This window comes from Papio anubis, chromosome 4, assembly GCF_008728515.1.
Source record: "Papio anubis isolate 15944 chromosome 4, Panubis1.0, whole genome shotgun sequence".
In the NCBI taxonomy this organism is placed as follows: Eukaryota; Metazoa; Chordata; class Mammalia; order Primates; family Cercopithecidae; genus Papio; species Papio anubis.
Window position 1 is genome coordinate 15,598,450 of NC_044979.1, and position 16,265 is coordinate 15,614,714.

Consider the following 16,265-nt stretch of genomic DNA (forward strand, 5'->3'; position numbering starts at 1 on the left):
ATTAATATTTATCTATTAGTAGGGTTAAAGTTAGTCTTCAGTAATAGAAAGAAACTACAGTAGCCTAAAGAAAACAGTAATTTTCTCACATGTAAAAGTTTGTAGAGATGCAATCTAGAGTCGCTATGGCCACTTTTCTCCACAACGTTCACAGCACCCAGATGCTGGGTTCCTTTTAGCTCAAGAGCTCAATAGTTCCCTCAAGTGTGAACCTCATTCCTGTCATCCTGATCTTCCTAGAAGGAAACATCTTCCTTCTAGGCAGCAGAATAGAAGAAAGGACAAATAAAACAACAGCAACAACAAATCATGCCAAGGCAATGGAAAAATACCAAGTATCTCCTAAGGAAGAGTCCCAGTAACTGCTATATGACATCTCCTTGGCCAGCACTTTCAGGACTAGGTTAGTGGGTTTAGATAGTTCCTTCTTTCATCTATGGTAATCTTTAAGGGGGAGAGAATCAGTTACCATACATTGATCTAATGCTTTGACCTTAAACTTAAGAGACTTTAGAAGATTTGGGTCCTTAAAGCCCCCTCAAAAGAAATAGAGACCAAACTTCAAACCTAGAAACATAGATTTTCAGTGCTAGATTTTATTGAGGTGAAAAAAATTAGGTAAAAATTACCCAGCTACTTTAAAACTGATGTAGGGACTGAAAACCGGGTTTTCCAACTCCTGGTTCAGTGATCTCTTCATGATAGGTTGCTTCACAGGAAAACTGTCTTCCTCCTGTGGCATATTAAACATGACTGCAAATTATTTGCAAATCCTTCCCTCAAGTGGTGGAGTTTATTTTAATCTCAGCCGGCCTTGGGACTTGCATTGACAAACAGAATATGACAGAAGTGATATTGTATAATATCAAGCTTAGGCATCCAGAGCCTCGCAGCATTTACTCTTGCTCTCTTAGAATCCAGTTGCCACAGGAACTGCCCAAGCTAACCTGCTAGAGGGTCCTCATGGGAAGAGCTCTGAGGCACCTTGGCCAACAGCCACAGCCAACCAAGAACCATGCGAGTGAGACCATCCTGGACTAGGTAGCCCTGGACTGGCCTGCTATGTGAAACCAAACACGCAAATGAGTTCAGAGGATACTTCAGCTGTTCCTAATTTGCCAATCCATAGAATAGAGAGCCAATAATTTTTTTTAAGGCACCGAATAAGGGATTGTTTATTATGGAGTAATAAGTAACTGGTACGTTTGCTAAGAGGGAGACCACAAACCTTGTCCCATTCTTTTGTTTCTCATTGTTCCAAGTGAGACATTTAAACATAAGAATAAATGCTTGTTCCTCTAACCATTGTGTTTTGGGTGGTTTGTAACAAAGCATTATTATGGTAGTAGTTGACTAAGATCTTAGTTTTAGCAAGAGCTTATGTAAATTTTCTTGAGGAAACATACGTTGAATTGACACAACTTACTAGAGTCTCTGTGTTCAGAGTACTACCTTCAACACCTGCTAGATTGGGAAGAAAAATGTGGTGGCATGTAGAAAATACCAAAAAGAAAAGAAAAAAGGACAAAGATTCTCCTTTTGAGCTGTTTCTACCCGTATATAAGTAAAACTCCAGTCTTCTGAGCATTTTCTTCATTTTTGATATACTCAAGTACCAATACAGCTATTGATTGTTTAATATATTTTAGTTGATTTAATAATTAAACAGAGGCTATGTATTTTAGTCTTCTTAGAGTCATGTATCTATAAAAGAAAAAAATGTATATAAAAATTAGAATATTGGGCCGGGTGCAGTGGCTCACGCCTGTAATCCCAGCACTTTGGGAGGCTGAGGTGGGTGTATCAGAAGATCAAGAGATTGAGACCATCCTAGCCAACATGGTGAAACCCCGTCTCTACTAAAAATACAAAAATTAGCTGGAAGTAGTGGCATGGGCCTGTAGTCCCAGCTACTTGGGAGGCTGAGGCAGGAGAATCGCTTGAACCCAGGAGGCGGAGGTTGCAGTGAGCCAAGATCATGGCACTGCGCTCCAGCATGGTGACAGGGCAAGACTCAGTCTATATATATATATATACACACACCTATTGAAAGAGGTCCATCTACTTATCACTTAAATTATTTCAAAAGCCAATTTGTGGTATACTGAACTTAGAAGTTACTCTTCCCCAAAGGAGCTCCCCAATTGTCAAGTATTGCTTCCTTTGAAAGAGCAATAAGAACACCCCAAAGCCTGCCCCCCATGGTCTGTTTCTCCATCATCTTCTGGGCAAAGTCCATAACATTGATTGTGACATCAAGGCTTACTTCGGTTCACTCAGAACTGGGTTTATTGTTCTTTAGGGAGTAACTTCTTAGTTGCTATCACTGCAATCAAGTGATCTTAGAAGCAAATTGCCACTCATGTGCACACTTGAGAGTGTCACAATAGATATATTAATGTCCTGTCCTTGATTTTGATACCATATCCACTGTGGATGGCAGCTGATTATGGATAGAACATTGTGGCAAAGTCCGTGATCTTCAGATGATGAAACTGAATGTTGGAGAGTCTGAGATTACCAGCCCCCAAAACTGTCACCTCACAAGGCCAAGCAGTGAAAAATAAAGAAGATAAGAAAAATAAATAAACTCTCTAAAAAGAAGAATTTAGATGAAGGAAGATGTTTACTATGAAGACACTTCCAAAAAACAGAAACTTAGTGACTGAGAGGCTCAATGGTTAAGGTTTTGGTTCAATTCTCGGTTCTGATAATTATTAATTTTGTAACTTTGAGTAAGTTCACTGTACTTTCATATCGCTCTGACTGCTCATCTATAAAATGGGGAAAATAATAGCTGTTATCTCCCTCACAAAGTTGCTGTGAAGACTGAAGGAAAACATACAAGCAAAACATTTAGCACATTCCTAGCACAAAGGAGGTGCTCCATAAAAAGTGGTTATTTTTATTATTACCAATATTTTATTTTGATACTATTATGACATCAAACAAAAGCTCCTGGAATTAGAATAAATGGACAGGACAATTAAGGCAAGCAGGAGGCAGCATCCGCAAAGATAAATGTGGTCCATGTGCCACAGTTGTTAACACACCTCTTCTCTGTGTTTAGATCTGAGTGAAGGCTGCTGCATGGCCATGACTGGGTATGGCTGTGCTGGTGATGACTCACCATGGAGTAGGATATGGGTAATAAGAGGAAGTCATGCTCCTGAGACAGCTCCCAGGACGGAGGTTGCTTGGCTTTCAGGAGGCAGCTGAGTAGGAATGGTGGACCCGGCAGCTGTGCTGCCCTATCCCTGTGGCTGGCTCAGCTTCTCTGACAGGGAGAGAACCTAAGTCTACGCTGTGGTGGCTGTCCATAGGGGAATGTCACAGAACACACTCTTTCTTCAACTTTTTCTTATCTAATCTAAGTGGTCTCCGTTATCATTTTCCCAGGGAAACATGAGCTCAGGGGATTTGATTGACAGAAAAGGAGTGAGGAAGGGAATATGTGTGAAGGAAGCTAAAAGCCCATGGGGAGAGTACTGGACTTTCTGTGGAAGGGAAGTTTGAAGACGAGGCACCATCAGGATGTACCCACACAGACCAAACACCTCTAGAATCCTGAGTCAGCATCTTCCCCTCATGCTGATTCCTACTCCCCACCCTAATGAAAATTCCATTGTTCGCTGGCATCACTATTCCCCTAGTCATGCAGAAATGCAACTTGGAGCTCCTCTGAGGCTCTATTATAAACCCCTCCTCCATTCAATCCATTACCATGACTTTATTCCATACAGTTTTTCTTTCTACGCACTTCCCTCCCCTCTGCCATCCCGCTGCCTTCATCACTCCTGCAACACCAAACTAACCACTCTGTTTCTTGTCTTTATCCAATCCGTCCAGATCCCCAGTACCACACCAGCGTTTCTTAGATATTATTGTGTCTTGCCACACCTTTCCTCAAAAGCCTTATTTTCCCCAATGCTTTATTTTCTAATGTATGAAGTTCTGACTTTTCGTTATGACTTTCATGATTCCCCACCAGCTGGCTCCAGGGGGCACAATGGCTTTACTCCACTTCTCCACACCCACCCTCATCCCAGCAAGTGCACCATGGCCCTGGCACAGTGCTGATGGAATCTGAAAATATCACCAGGGAATCATTTGCAAGACTATCCTAATAAATTACATTTTTTTTTTTCCTGGAATGGGGAAACAAGGGACAGAGGGTGAAACACTTTCCCCCAAAAATGTGCTTGCCTCACTGAGACCACAGGTAAGGGCTTAATATGATGTGAGAAAGAGGATTTCTAACTTGGAATGTAATTCATTTCCTTGAATATTTAGAAAGCATCTTGGATGGGCAGGAATGAAAACCAGATACTGTACCTGCCATGACATAGTTTTCAATCAATAAGGAGATGAAGAGGCAAGCTACCAGTGTAACAGAAAGCAGAATGAAAGAAAGAGGGACTCAGTAAAGCCTTGTTCTTTTGTTGAAGGCATGAGATCCTATGAGGTAGGCATGGGCAAGTATTACCTTCATTTTCCAGATGACAAAACTTGCTTACCTGCCCCAGAGTTTAAGTGGCTTGCTTATTGTCACAGAGCTAATAATTAGCAGATTAGGGTCTCCTAGCTGGGTGATCTTTTGAATGCATGCCTCTGCCAGCAGCCAGCAGAGCTATGAAACACCGAAAGAAACAATTAAGCCTGCTTGGGAACAGTGTGAACGGGCATGGAGCTGGGAGGTCTCCTGGGAAAGGTGGCATTTGACCTGGGAATTGATGAATCCCAGAAAAGCCAATCAGAGAGGTGTGAAAACAAAACTAAAATGGAGACTGGGCCTGAAAAATTCCCAGGCAGACAAAGCCGAAGACCTTAAAAATAGCCATGTTCTTGCTAAAACTACAAACATAAGTGAAATTTAACTTGGGTCAATTTCTGATAAATGCTTATGACAGAAATAACAATTTAACCCCAGCCGATGATAAGTAGTCAACTAACATATGATTATGTGACTAGGGACTTTCCAAAAAGTTACTTTAAAAAGGCAATTATGTAACTGCAAACCAGTCAAATAATGTTTTATTTTGCTTCTGTAACTTCCCAGTAAATGCTTGCCTCTGACACTTTGTCATCGCAACACTAAACTTTTGTCGGTCTGGTGCTGCCCAATTCATGAATTGCTTCTTACTTAAATAAACTCTTTAAAATTTTACTGTGCCTCATATTTTTTAATAGAGAAGAAAGGAGAGAAGGAAGAATATTTTAGAAATAAAGGAACTTCACGGGCAGAGTCACAGTGCGAGACAAGAGGAGCAGACCAAGGGCAAGATTGTTGGGGGAGTGAGGACTCCCTCCCTCTTCTCCCCTGAGAAGCTGAGATAAAGGGGGAGGAGAAACCTGGGTGCCCCCCACTGATAAGCAGGCTCCACCCAGAGGCCAGTCCTGTGTGTCTGGGGACAAGGGGAAAGAGCAGCAGAAGTGTCCCTTCTCCAAGATCAAGGAACTGGGGTGGGGGCAGAAGGGGGACCGTTTCCTGGACCCCAGTCCTCCAAATCATCACCTAGAGTGGAACCAGGAACGATTCTGGAGCCACAGAGGATAGACAGACAGTAAGTCCCCTTTTGGAGTCAGAGGCCTTGGGTGGGGTGTGAGGGTGACTGTGTGCAAATGTCCTGCCCCCACTGCAGGGGAGGGAACCTGAGGCTTACAGAGTAGAAAGGGGGAGAGAGAGGGAGGTAATGGGAGAGGGAGTGAGAAATGGCACATCCAGGGGACAGGTTCATTCTGAAGCCCATCTGGGAAGACTGCCCTGAGATAAAAATATGTGTGTGGGGGCAGGGCGGGCAGCGAGGGTAACAAAATGGCCTGAGAAAACTCTCTTCAATACACCGTTTCCTGCACCAGCTTCTCTCTCCTCCTTCTCCCTCCGCTCACTTCAGGAAGGTGGGGACCAAAGTGAGGAAGAGCCGAGGGAACCCAGTCAGGCAGGTGGAATGGGGACTCTCTGGAGCCAAGAGGTAAGTGGCCTCCTCTCCTAGGGCTGGAATACACTGATGTTGTCACTCTGGGCTCTAAAATCCCACAAACATTCATCCCCTAACTGTCTGCTTCATCCTCACCCAAAACAGTTGACATGTTTCCTCATCTTCCAGGAGTTAAAGTAGGACTGGGTTTAGGAAGAGTTGGGATAATTATTTCTGTATAAAGTGACTATAACACTAACAGATGCATTCTCTCTCCCCTCTCCTCCTCTTCTTCCCATCCCTGTCTCTCAATCCCCTCCACCTTTTATCTTTCACCTCTTGGTTCCTCCCACAGAGCACTCCAGAGGAGAGGCTGCCCGTGGAAGGGAGCAGGCCGTGGGCAGTGGCCAGGCGGGTGCTGACAGCTATCCAGGTTTTGGGCCTGCTCCTTTGTTTTTCTGTGCTTTTGTTCTACATCTTCCAGACCTGTGGCCCTCGTAAGCAAGATCCCAGACACCCTAACCCAGTCAGCCCTCGCCCAGCCCTGGCACCTGGGCCCAGTCCCTGCTCCTGGGGCTTCTGTGCTCCCTGACCCTTGGGGTCCCCATGGTTCTTCCTCCCTGCATCCTAACCATTTCTTTTTCATCAGCTCCCCGCTTAGTTACTCACCTGATGTTCTTTGCCTAGCCCCTTGGGAGATCCCTGGTCTTTTTGCCTCTTCTTTCCCAGCTCTGAGCTTTTCCCCACAGGCCCCTGTGAGACATCTGTGTGTTTGGATCTCCGGGATCATTACCTGGCCTCTGGGAACACAAGTGTGGCCCCCTGCACCGACTTCTTTGGCTTTGCCTGTGGAAGGGTCAAAGGGACCTATAATTCTTTTCAGGAGCTTGCCACAAAGAACAAAAACCGACTTCGGAGAATACTGGGTGAGGAAAGCACAGTAGAAGATGCTCTGTGCAAGTGGGTGCCTAGAATGACCATGACTACTCCAAACCCTATGTAGTTGTGGAACAACTGGTTTGTGCCATCCCAGGTGGGATTATATGGATGGATGATTGGAGATGATGGGGGAGTAAAAGAGGTAGGATGGCGGGAGCTGCCTGGATTTGCTCCTCTCTCACTGTTTCCTGTTGCCTTACCTTGGGTACCCTTCTTCCATTTCTCTTGGTCCCTCTCTGCATTTTTTTCTTTATCTGATTTCCATCTTCTTTGCTTCTCCATGTATCCATAATTACTCCATTCTCTCCAACTTGTCCCTTTGAGCAAGCTCCATCTTTGTTGCTTCCTCCAAATGTTCAGTTTCTATCCTATGCATGGTGTCTTCCTCCACAAGCATCTCCTCAGCACCTCCTGCATTTCAGTTCTTTTGTCTGTCACTCTCATTCTCTAACCTCCAAAACCTCTAGTCTCCCAATGCCTCCTTTTCAACGTTATCCTCTCCCTCTCACCATGCCAAAGCTCCCCTCTCTCAAAATGATCTCTTGCTTCTTGCTTCTCCTTTGAAACCTTGGACCATGGCAAGCAAGTTGATCTGGAACAAGTGGGATGATAGAGATGGATGACTGGAGATGATGGATGATGGTGGAATGAAAGGGGTAAGATGGTGGGGTGGGAAGTGAGAGAGGGCTTCATCACTGTGCATAAGAGAAAAAGTGGGTAAGTACAAAGGATATGTTGGAAGAATAGGAGAGCTGAGTTAATTGGCAGTGGAAGTAAAGTTCCTGCAGATGGGGACTGGAGAGGAAAACTGCCAGGACTGAGAGGAAAACCAGAAGGATACACTGTAACTGTGTAGGAGGTTGGAAGTGCGTCCCAGGAAGTTGGTGGATGGTGATGAGGATTTGGGAATAAGAACATATAAGATAGGCATGCGTTTCCAGTGCAAGGGAACCTAAAGAATGTGTTGACACTATCAATTAGAATCTGGGAAAAATAATGCACCCCTCTGCCCCCCTTTTTTGATGGGGAAAGAGTGGGAGGTGGACTCTCTTTGGGTAGATGGATACTTTCAGGGAAGGCTCAGAGATAAAAGAAAAAATATGCTCAGGATAAATTCTATTGCCTACAGTGGGATGAATAGATTTCAGGGGGACTGAGGGTGGAAAGAATGTTAGATATTAGAGGGTGGATGATTCGGAGAGACTTGCATTTGATTATTGTAGTGTGTTTGTTTGTTTCCTGGGATCAATGGATGAGAAGTCTGGACTAGGAGAGTCCTCTCCTGTTTCTTCTCTTTGCTAAACCTTTCCTTATGAGTTTTCTTCTCTCCAATTCCTTAAAGTTTTCTAGTTCCCTGAATTTGTCTAATTTCTTCAGTCATTTCTTTCTTTCCTATCTTTCATTTCTCTCTTTTATCCTTTGCCCATATCCCACTTATTGCTACCTTTCTCTTTTCATCCCTGTCTTTTCCTTCTTGATTTCTTTCCCACATTTCTTTTATTTTCCATATTGTCTTCTTCTCCTCATTCTCTTTCCCTGCTTTCATCATTTCATCAAGTTGGTCTATCCCAAATTGGGCAGTGCCCTCATCCTTCTTATTTTCCTCTTCTCTATTCCTCCCCCTCCTTCCATCTTCTGTGGGAGTCTTTCTTTCCTGTAAGCTCCCTGTCTCCCACCCTCCCTCTTTGCCTCTACACCAGTTGCCACTCCTTTAATTCTCCTGCCGACACAAAGAGTCAAACTCTGTAAAATATTTGAAAAGATTTATTTTGAGCCAAATATGAGTGACAATGGCCTGTGATACAGCCCTCAGGAGATCCTGAGAACATGTGCCCAAGGTGGCCGGGGCACAGCTTGGTTTTATACATTTTAGAGAGGCACGAGACATCAATCAAATACATTTAAGATATACATTGGTTTGGTCCAGAAAGGTGGAACAACTCAAAGGGGCAGGGATGGCTTACAGGCTATGGGTGAATTTAAACATTTCCGGGTTGACGGTTGAGTTTGTCTAAAGATCTGGGATAGATAGAAGAAATGTTCAGGGTAAGATAAAGATTGTGGAGACCAAAGTTCTTTGGAAGTCTTATAGTGGCTGCCCTTAGAGACAATAGGTGACAAGTGTTTCCTGTTCAGATCTTAGTTAATCAAAAGATCTAGCTATGTTAACAGAGATATGTTAATAGCTAATAGAGATTCTTTATAGATGCAAATTTTCCTCCACAAAGAACAGCTTTGTAGGGTCATTTCAAAATATGGCAAAGAATCATGTTTTGGGGTAAAATATTTTTATTTTCTTCTTTGTCTCATAATGTTATGACAGAATCAGGTTGGAAAGTAAATCATGTTACATGGGGTTAAATAAAACCCATCTGATGAGAACTTATGATATAGGGCATGACTCCCCAGACCCCTTTGACAGGAATTTGGGCAAGATAAAAATAAAATCAGAGTTTAGTCCTCACTCCCATGCTTCCTTTCAAGAGGCCCGGAATTCCTGGTACTCAGGCTCTGGGGAGCAGAAAGCCTTCCAGTTCTACAACTCCTGCATGGATACACGTGCCATTGAAGCTGCAGGGACTGGTCCCCTCAGACAAGTTATTGAGGAGGTGAGAAAAGCTGTGATACTAACTTTTCTGGACACATAACATATGGGACCAATGCATGCTTAGGGCTGCCATTTTTTTTTCCTAGGGGGTGGATCTTCTTCCTAGGGCCCCCCAAGTTCTAGGAGGGAGATGGAGATGGAAATGGTTATGCCCTGTGAAAATATCAGGACCTTGGGAGAAGGCAGATAAAAAAGGACAGATGTGGCGCCCTAGAGGAATCAAGGCGCCCAGGGCAGAGGTCAGGCAGTAGCAGCTGTGTAAGAGACGACCAAGACAATGAGGGATGGGCTCCACAGATCCTATGCTCAGCCCTTTCTCTCTCCTTTAAAGCTTGGAGGCTGGCGCATCTCTGGTAACTGGACTTCCTTAAACTTTAACCGAACGCTGAGACTTCTCATGAGTCAGTATGGCCATTTCCCTTTCTTCAGAGCCTACCTGGGACCTCATCCTGCCTCGCCACACACACCAGTCATCCAGGTGAGGGATGCACTGGCAAAGATACAGTTGGACCTGGCCTGACTCTATCTCTAGTCAATCATCCCTTAGAGGAAGGTTGCAGGTTGGGAAGAGAGGACACCTGTGTGATATAGGAAACAACCCATCCTTAAGGGAAAATTATTGATATGAAAGTCAGGGACATTAGCTGGGGGTGGGAAATGGAGCAGCAGAGCCAGTGCTGGGAAGACAGAAGTAGGCCTGGTCTTTCTTACTGTTAATCTGGATTAATCTCAGAGCCCCTTAGCTAGTCCTCCTATCTCTAGGATTGCTCTCATTTTATTTACTCTTTATTTTTACTAGAGGGAACTTTTCTAAACCAAGGGCTAACTATACTACTGTCTGTATTTAAATGCTTGTCAATGACCCAGTGGCTTGCCAGGTCATCAGAATCTAGTCCCTAATCTTTAGTAAAGCTTTGCAAGCACCTTGTGATCTGACCCCTACACACTTCTCCAGCCTTATCTCCTGTACATTCCTTCTCTCTCTTACCCCCAAGCCATGCTGACTCACTGCTACTTCCAGGAATATTTCTTAGTTCTTTGCCTATGCTGCTCCCTGTGCCTGCAACCATCCCCCACACTGAACCTGGAAAACTTACATGTTTTTCAAACGTTGGCTTTATTATCTCTTCCAGGAAGTCTTCACCGACACCCTGGTTATGAGTTAGATGAAGCCTTTCTCTCGCTTTTCTCATTTCCTCATGCTCTCAGCATTTATCACTCTGTGTTGAACATTGTGAGCCTCCTTAGAAAAGGACCATGCTTTATTTGCCTTTGTTCCTTAGGACCTAGCACAGGGCCAGGCAGCTAGAGGCTTTTGCCAGGTATATGTTGAGTGAGTAACTAAATAAAAACACTGGAGCTGTCACTATTGTGGTTAATGTAATGCTATCTGCATATTTGGACCCTACTGTCAAAAGAGCCACAAAATTACTAGAGGATAAGTACAAAAGAATTGATTATCATTATGAGGTGTTCTAAAATTCAATTCTAAACAGTGTGCTCAGGAGTTTAACTGATGTAGTCTTTGGGGGCCAGTAAAGATCTGGTTAAGAAGAGGCCCAGAGAGGAGAGAATGAGAGAAGGCGAACTAAGCAAGCCTTGAAACATGGTTAATTCACACAAGTGGAGGTGAAGCTATGGGGTGTTGGAAATCCTGAGCCAGGGGGAGGACCTGGAATGATGTGATTCCTCCGTGGGGTCAGTGAGGAGGCTGGTCTATTAACTGAGGATTTGGGAGGCAGACTGGGGTGCAGTGGGAGGTAAAAGTGAGACTGAAGACATAAGGTTGAGCCTGATTATTTCTAAGAAGTCAGGCAGAGGTGAAATATTTGACATAATAGAAAAAAAAAAAAAAAAAGGGGGCTACTGAGGCCATCCAACTGTTAGGACAATTGTGCATAGAGCAAATATTTTGATGGTTGTGCATCGTCAGCAGTTTTGAATGTCAGTCTGGGGGTGTCAAGGAAACTAAATGAGCATTTTTTGAGGCCCTGAGATAGAGGTAGAAACGGAAAGGAAGAGCCAGGCACAAGGATTTAGGCAACTTCACCAAAGTGATGATAGTCCATGCTGTTTCTAGAGGATTTGGTGACTGATTGGATATAAATAAAGAAAGTGGGGGATTACACAATGATCCCATTGTTTTGATTTAGTGTGAATGGGAGGAGGGTGGTTATCATCAGTGTGAGCCTAGATAGTCTCTTGGGTTAAAAGCAGGTAGGAAGGATGGACTACAGAAGGAGAACTTCAAAGACTGAGGGCAGAAGGGAGCCAGGGAAGAGTGAGTACAGTTGGAGAGATGGGAGCTAGACCAGTGTCGTGGGCCACAAAGGAAAGAAAAGGAGCTTCAGGAAGGAGGGGTCAGCTCAGAGAACAAGGAATGAGAAGACACCCTTGGATACCTAGAGATACTTTCCAAACAGTTATGGCAGTGGACACAGACTGTACGGAGCTTAGGAGGAAGGTAAGAAAGTGGAAACAGTGGGCATAGATGCTTTTTTGTTCCTTGAACTGTGGACATACAATGTAGCAAAAGGGTCAAGTGAAAGTTTTTTTCAAGACAGAAGGAAAAGTATATGGCTCAAGATAAGAGTGGGATATTGAAATTGGAGAAGAAAAGGGAAAGGGTAGAAGCAAAGATCTTCAGAATAGAATCAAGGATTCATCAGGGCCAGACTAAGGTGAAATATACATGGTGCTTACCTGGGGTGCTAATTTAAGAAGGTCCCCAAAACTCAGTATCATGATAAATAGTATTTTAATACATGATGAACCAAAATATCAAACTTTTCTTCATTATGAATTTTTTGACAAAAGATTATGCTTTTTTCCCCAAAATGGAACAAAAATCTATGTGAATCATTTTGAAAATACTAATGATTTTTCTTTTCAAAATAAATCAAAAATACACTGAGGACTTTTCTTGAACACAACATGATTCTTTTCAAAATTGACTAAAAGTATGTTTTTTTGGGGAAAAAAGTCCATGATAAACAAAGTTTTGAGATTTTATTTGTCATACATTTTTGGTAGTAATTTTGATTTTTTAAAATGTTAATTAAGTATTAATCTTGATTACTGAGTTTTTTTAAAAAAAGAGTTTATTTGAGCAAAGACTGATTTGTGAATTGGGCAGCATCCTGAAGGAGTAGAGGTTCAGAGAGCTCCACCCAACAATGTAGGCAGGCAGTATTTACAGAAAGAGGAAGTGACACCCAGAAACAACTTGATTGGTTACAGCTTAGCAATTGTCTTTAATGCGCATGGTCTGATCACTTGACAGCCTATGGTTGCCTGAAGGTCAGCTGCTATGGCTGGCTGAGATGGAGCTACCTATTGCAAGAATATACTCCTAAGTTAGGTTGCAGTTTGATTACTGAGTTTTTGGTGCGTCTTAGATTTTGTACCTGGGACAAGTTCCTCACCTCACTCACCCTGGCCTTGTTCCTGAGACAAAGAATAGCTCCTTTTAGGATGCTGATTATTATGCTTCTGCCTTGCTTGGCACACCTACATTGGTTGTAATACTCACCATCTCTTCCCATTCTCACATCTGGACTCTTCTTCTCTTGCCCCTTAACCCCTAATCCCTTCCTTTCTTTGTACTCTTGCTTCTCTTCTGTCCAATCTTTATGTCCATCTCCCAAGGCCGTCTCCCATGGTATATTCCCCACCTCCCCACGCCTGCCCTCTCCATCTGCCATGCTCCCCACTTCTCTCCAGTCTCTCTTGTGTCCAGATAGACCAGCCAGAGTTTGATGTTCCCCTCAAGCAAGATCAGGAACAGAAGACCTATGCCCAGGTAAGATGGCACATGGACAAAGGCCCTGCCCTCTGAGGCCAGGAGAAAAGTGGGCACCTCTGGCACCTGTGACTGACATTTCCTTCCTCCAGATCTTTCGGGAATACCTGACTTACTTAAATCAGCTGGGAACCTTGCTGGGAGGAGACCCACACGAGGTGCAACAACACGCTTCCATGTCCCTCTCCATGACTTCACAGCTGTTCCAATTTCTGAGGCCCCTGGAGCAGCGGCGGGCACAGGGCAAGCTCTTCCAGATGGTCACTATCGACCAGCTCAAGGTGCCTGGAACTGGGGGCCAGAAGACTGTGGGCACAGGAACCTTCCTCCCAAACATTACCTCATTTCCTTCTTCCTCCTAGTGCCCTTAATTCCTTTTCATTCTGTCTCTGGCTCCATCTCCTCCTCCAATTAGCCTCTTTTCTTCTTTTTCTCACACCCAAGGGGAAGCCCTTTCCCCTTCCTTCTCTTTTCCTTCTCCCCCTCAGCTTTGTGTCCCTCCTCTAAGGAAATTGCCCCTGCCATCGACTGGTTGTCCTGCTTGCAAGCAACATTCACACCGATGTCCCTGAGCCCCTCTCAGTCCCTCGTGGTCCACGACGTGGAATATTTGAAAAACATGTCACAACTGGTGGAGGAGATGCTGCTAAACCAGAGGTTCGCCCCAGGTGGGATTGGGGAGATCATGGAAATGGAGGAGAGCCTGTGCACCATAGATCTTGGGGGCAGAGGAAACCTTAGGGAAGGCAGGCTGGTAAGGGCCTCCCAGGAAGATAAGAGGAACTTGCTACCTGTGGGGGCAGAGAAGCGTGGGGTGGGTGGCACAGAGAGGATGGAGGGATGTGTCTTGGGAGCACGAGTAAGGGAGGATACACACGACATGAAGAATGGAGGGTCAGCCAAGACACAGGGTCTGCTGAGAGTAGAACACCAGCCACTCAAGAGCCTCTGAGCTGTAGAAGATGCTGGAAGACCCAGACACAGAGGACAGTTGAGTGCATGTATGTCTTTTTAGCAGCTGAGGACTGTGGGCTGTAGGAGGAGGCACATGAGATGAGGAGATGAAGATGGTGAAGGCTGGGGGTGCTTAGGGGAAGAAAACAAGAGGAGGGGCCATTCCTCAGGTGTGGTGTGAGGATTCTGGAGCTCTTATGGGAAACAATGTCTAAGAGCATTTCTGCTAGTATCAGGAAATCAAGGGGGTGTTGGGGTTGGGGACATGAGAGAGTGGCTCTTTGTTAGGGTCTCTGCCTCCCCTGATCCCTGGGTGGCTACCACCTGAAAGCAGTGGATTTCTTCCAAGGGCTTGGGCCTAAGGGCCTTCTTCATGGTGGCAGCAGCATCTAGAAATCCTTTTTGAGGGCGGTAGCTGCCCGTTCACATGGGAGTGAGGAGGCTTACATAAGGGTGCAATGCAGTCCTGGCAGGAGCATTGCCAGTGGAGCAGAGAGGAGTCACAGAAACCAGCTTACTTCTGCTTGCGAGATACATCTGAGGACAACCTGAGATACCTTGACTGTAGAAGTAGAATCTGTTTCATGACATGAGTCCAGACTCCATCTAGCCCAGAACTTTCTTTCCCTGTGATTTTGAAGGCTGCTTCTTCATCTAGTTTTTTTTACTAAGGAGCTAGATCCCACCCCAACCTACACCACGAAAAGCTCTTTTTGACTTGGGTGCATGTTAAAACAGTTATTAATACAGAGGAGAAGGGGCTGCCTTCAGGAGGATCAAGGTGACTTATACAAGGGGAGGCTCTTCTTGAGGCATCCCAAGATTCCTGGGGTATATGTGTGGGTCTCTTTTGTCTGCATAGGGACTTTCTGCAGAGCCACATGATCTTAGGGCTGGTGGAGACCCTTTCTCCAGCCCTAGACAGTCAATTCCAGAAGGCACGCAGAAAGCTCAGCCAGAAACTGCGGGAACTGACAGAGCAACCACCCATGGTGAGGAGAGGGGCGGGTGTATTTGCCCAGATACTTGAAAGGAGTATCTACTCTTTTGAGGGGTAAATGTTGGCATCTGTCTCTCAGGGAGGGGGCCACGATGGTAGATGCCCCTCCATGTCTTGGCTTTCCATAGAAGCAGGCAAGTTGGACAGACAAAGTTTAACTTGAAAACCAAGATACCATGTGCCAGACCTTCAGGCACACATCTCCCAGCCTGACTACCTCTCTGGCTTCTTGCTGGGTGTTTGAGCTCAAATATAAAACTCTGAAATTGTCAAGGACTGCCCTTTCTTTGTCATTACGCTTATACTATTTGCTCAGGATAACTTGGACTTAGAGCTTACGATTTATTAGGATGAGAGAGAGAGATGTTAAGCAGTGGCCTTCCTTAATGTCTAGTTGATTTTATGTTCAAACATGCTTCACAAAGAGTTTATCTCTGATATCCAGTGGGATCCATTGGGCCACATGTAGGCTTTGTGGCACAGATGTGGATATAGCTGAGGAGGGGCCTGGGTAGAAAATGCACTTCACTCACCAGAGTCTACTTATTACATAAGACGCAGAGATGCTCCTTTGCTGAGAATCTTGAAATCCCAAGTTGGATATATCCAAAAGCGAGCAGAAGAGTCTAGTACATTGGATATGTCCCAACCTCAGTGAAGGCCTCGGTTTAGTCTTAAAAATCACCGGATTTTTTTTTCTTAGTAATTTGTGGGACGTTTCCCTGCCTTGGAGAAACTCTCTGCTTTGGCAACCTAAAATTGCTGTGGAATTCAGAGAAGGAAAAGGCATTCACTGGGACTGGAATGTAGCTATTGCTTATCAAGAGCTAATGATGCGCTAGACACTCTTTGAAACCCTTTAGATCTATTAGCTGATTTAATCTTTACAATTCCATGAGGTACCATGGGTGCCATTTTGTTCCTGTTTTAAAGATGAGGAAACAGAGGCACGAAAGTTAAGAAAGTTGCTCAGGTATGACAGTAAGTTAGTGGAGTGAGGATTTGAACCCTGGCAGTCTGGCTCCAGGGTCTGTGTTGTTTGCT

General features: G+C 44.6%; 1 protein-coding gene across 4 annotated transcripts in view; it reads left to right on the forward strand.

Annotated features, from left to right (window-relative positions):
- Positions 1 to 1,995: 1,995 nt before the first annotated feature.
- The window catches only part of KEL (Kell metallo-endopeptidase (Kell blood group)), a 24,814-nt gene continuing 10,544 nt past the window's right edge, over positions 1,996 to 16,265 (forward strand). Inside the window, exons 1-10 of one of the 4 annotated variants that reach the window (XR_002520761.2) lie at positions 1,996 to 5,564; positions 5,895 to 5,972; positions 6,274 to 6,415; positions 6,668 to 6,844; positions 9,342 to 9,466; positions 9,797 to 9,943; positions 13,205 to 13,267; positions 13,360 to 13,548; positions 13,776 to 13,924; positions 15,084 to 15,213. Coding sequence is in view for 2 of the 4 variants with exons in the window: in XM_021935380.2 (XP_021791072.1) it covers positions 5,949 to 5,972; positions 6,274 to 6,415; positions 6,668 to 6,844; positions 9,342 to 9,466; positions 9,797 to 9,943; positions 13,205 to 13,267; positions 13,360 to 13,548; positions 13,776 to 13,924; positions 15,084 to 15,213 (1,146 nt within the window). In the remaining 2 variants the exon portion in view is untranslated. Of the gene's footprint in view, positions 5,565 to 5,859; positions 5,973 to 6,273; positions 6,416 to 6,667; positions 6,845 to 9,341; positions 9,467 to 9,796; positions 9,944 to 13,204; positions 13,268 to 13,359; positions 13,549 to 13,775; positions 13,925 to 15,083; positions 15,214 to 16,265 lie in introns of all 4 variants that reach the window. The other 3 variants (XR_004183416.1, XM_021935380.2, XM_021935379.2) reach the window with 3 other exon arrangements.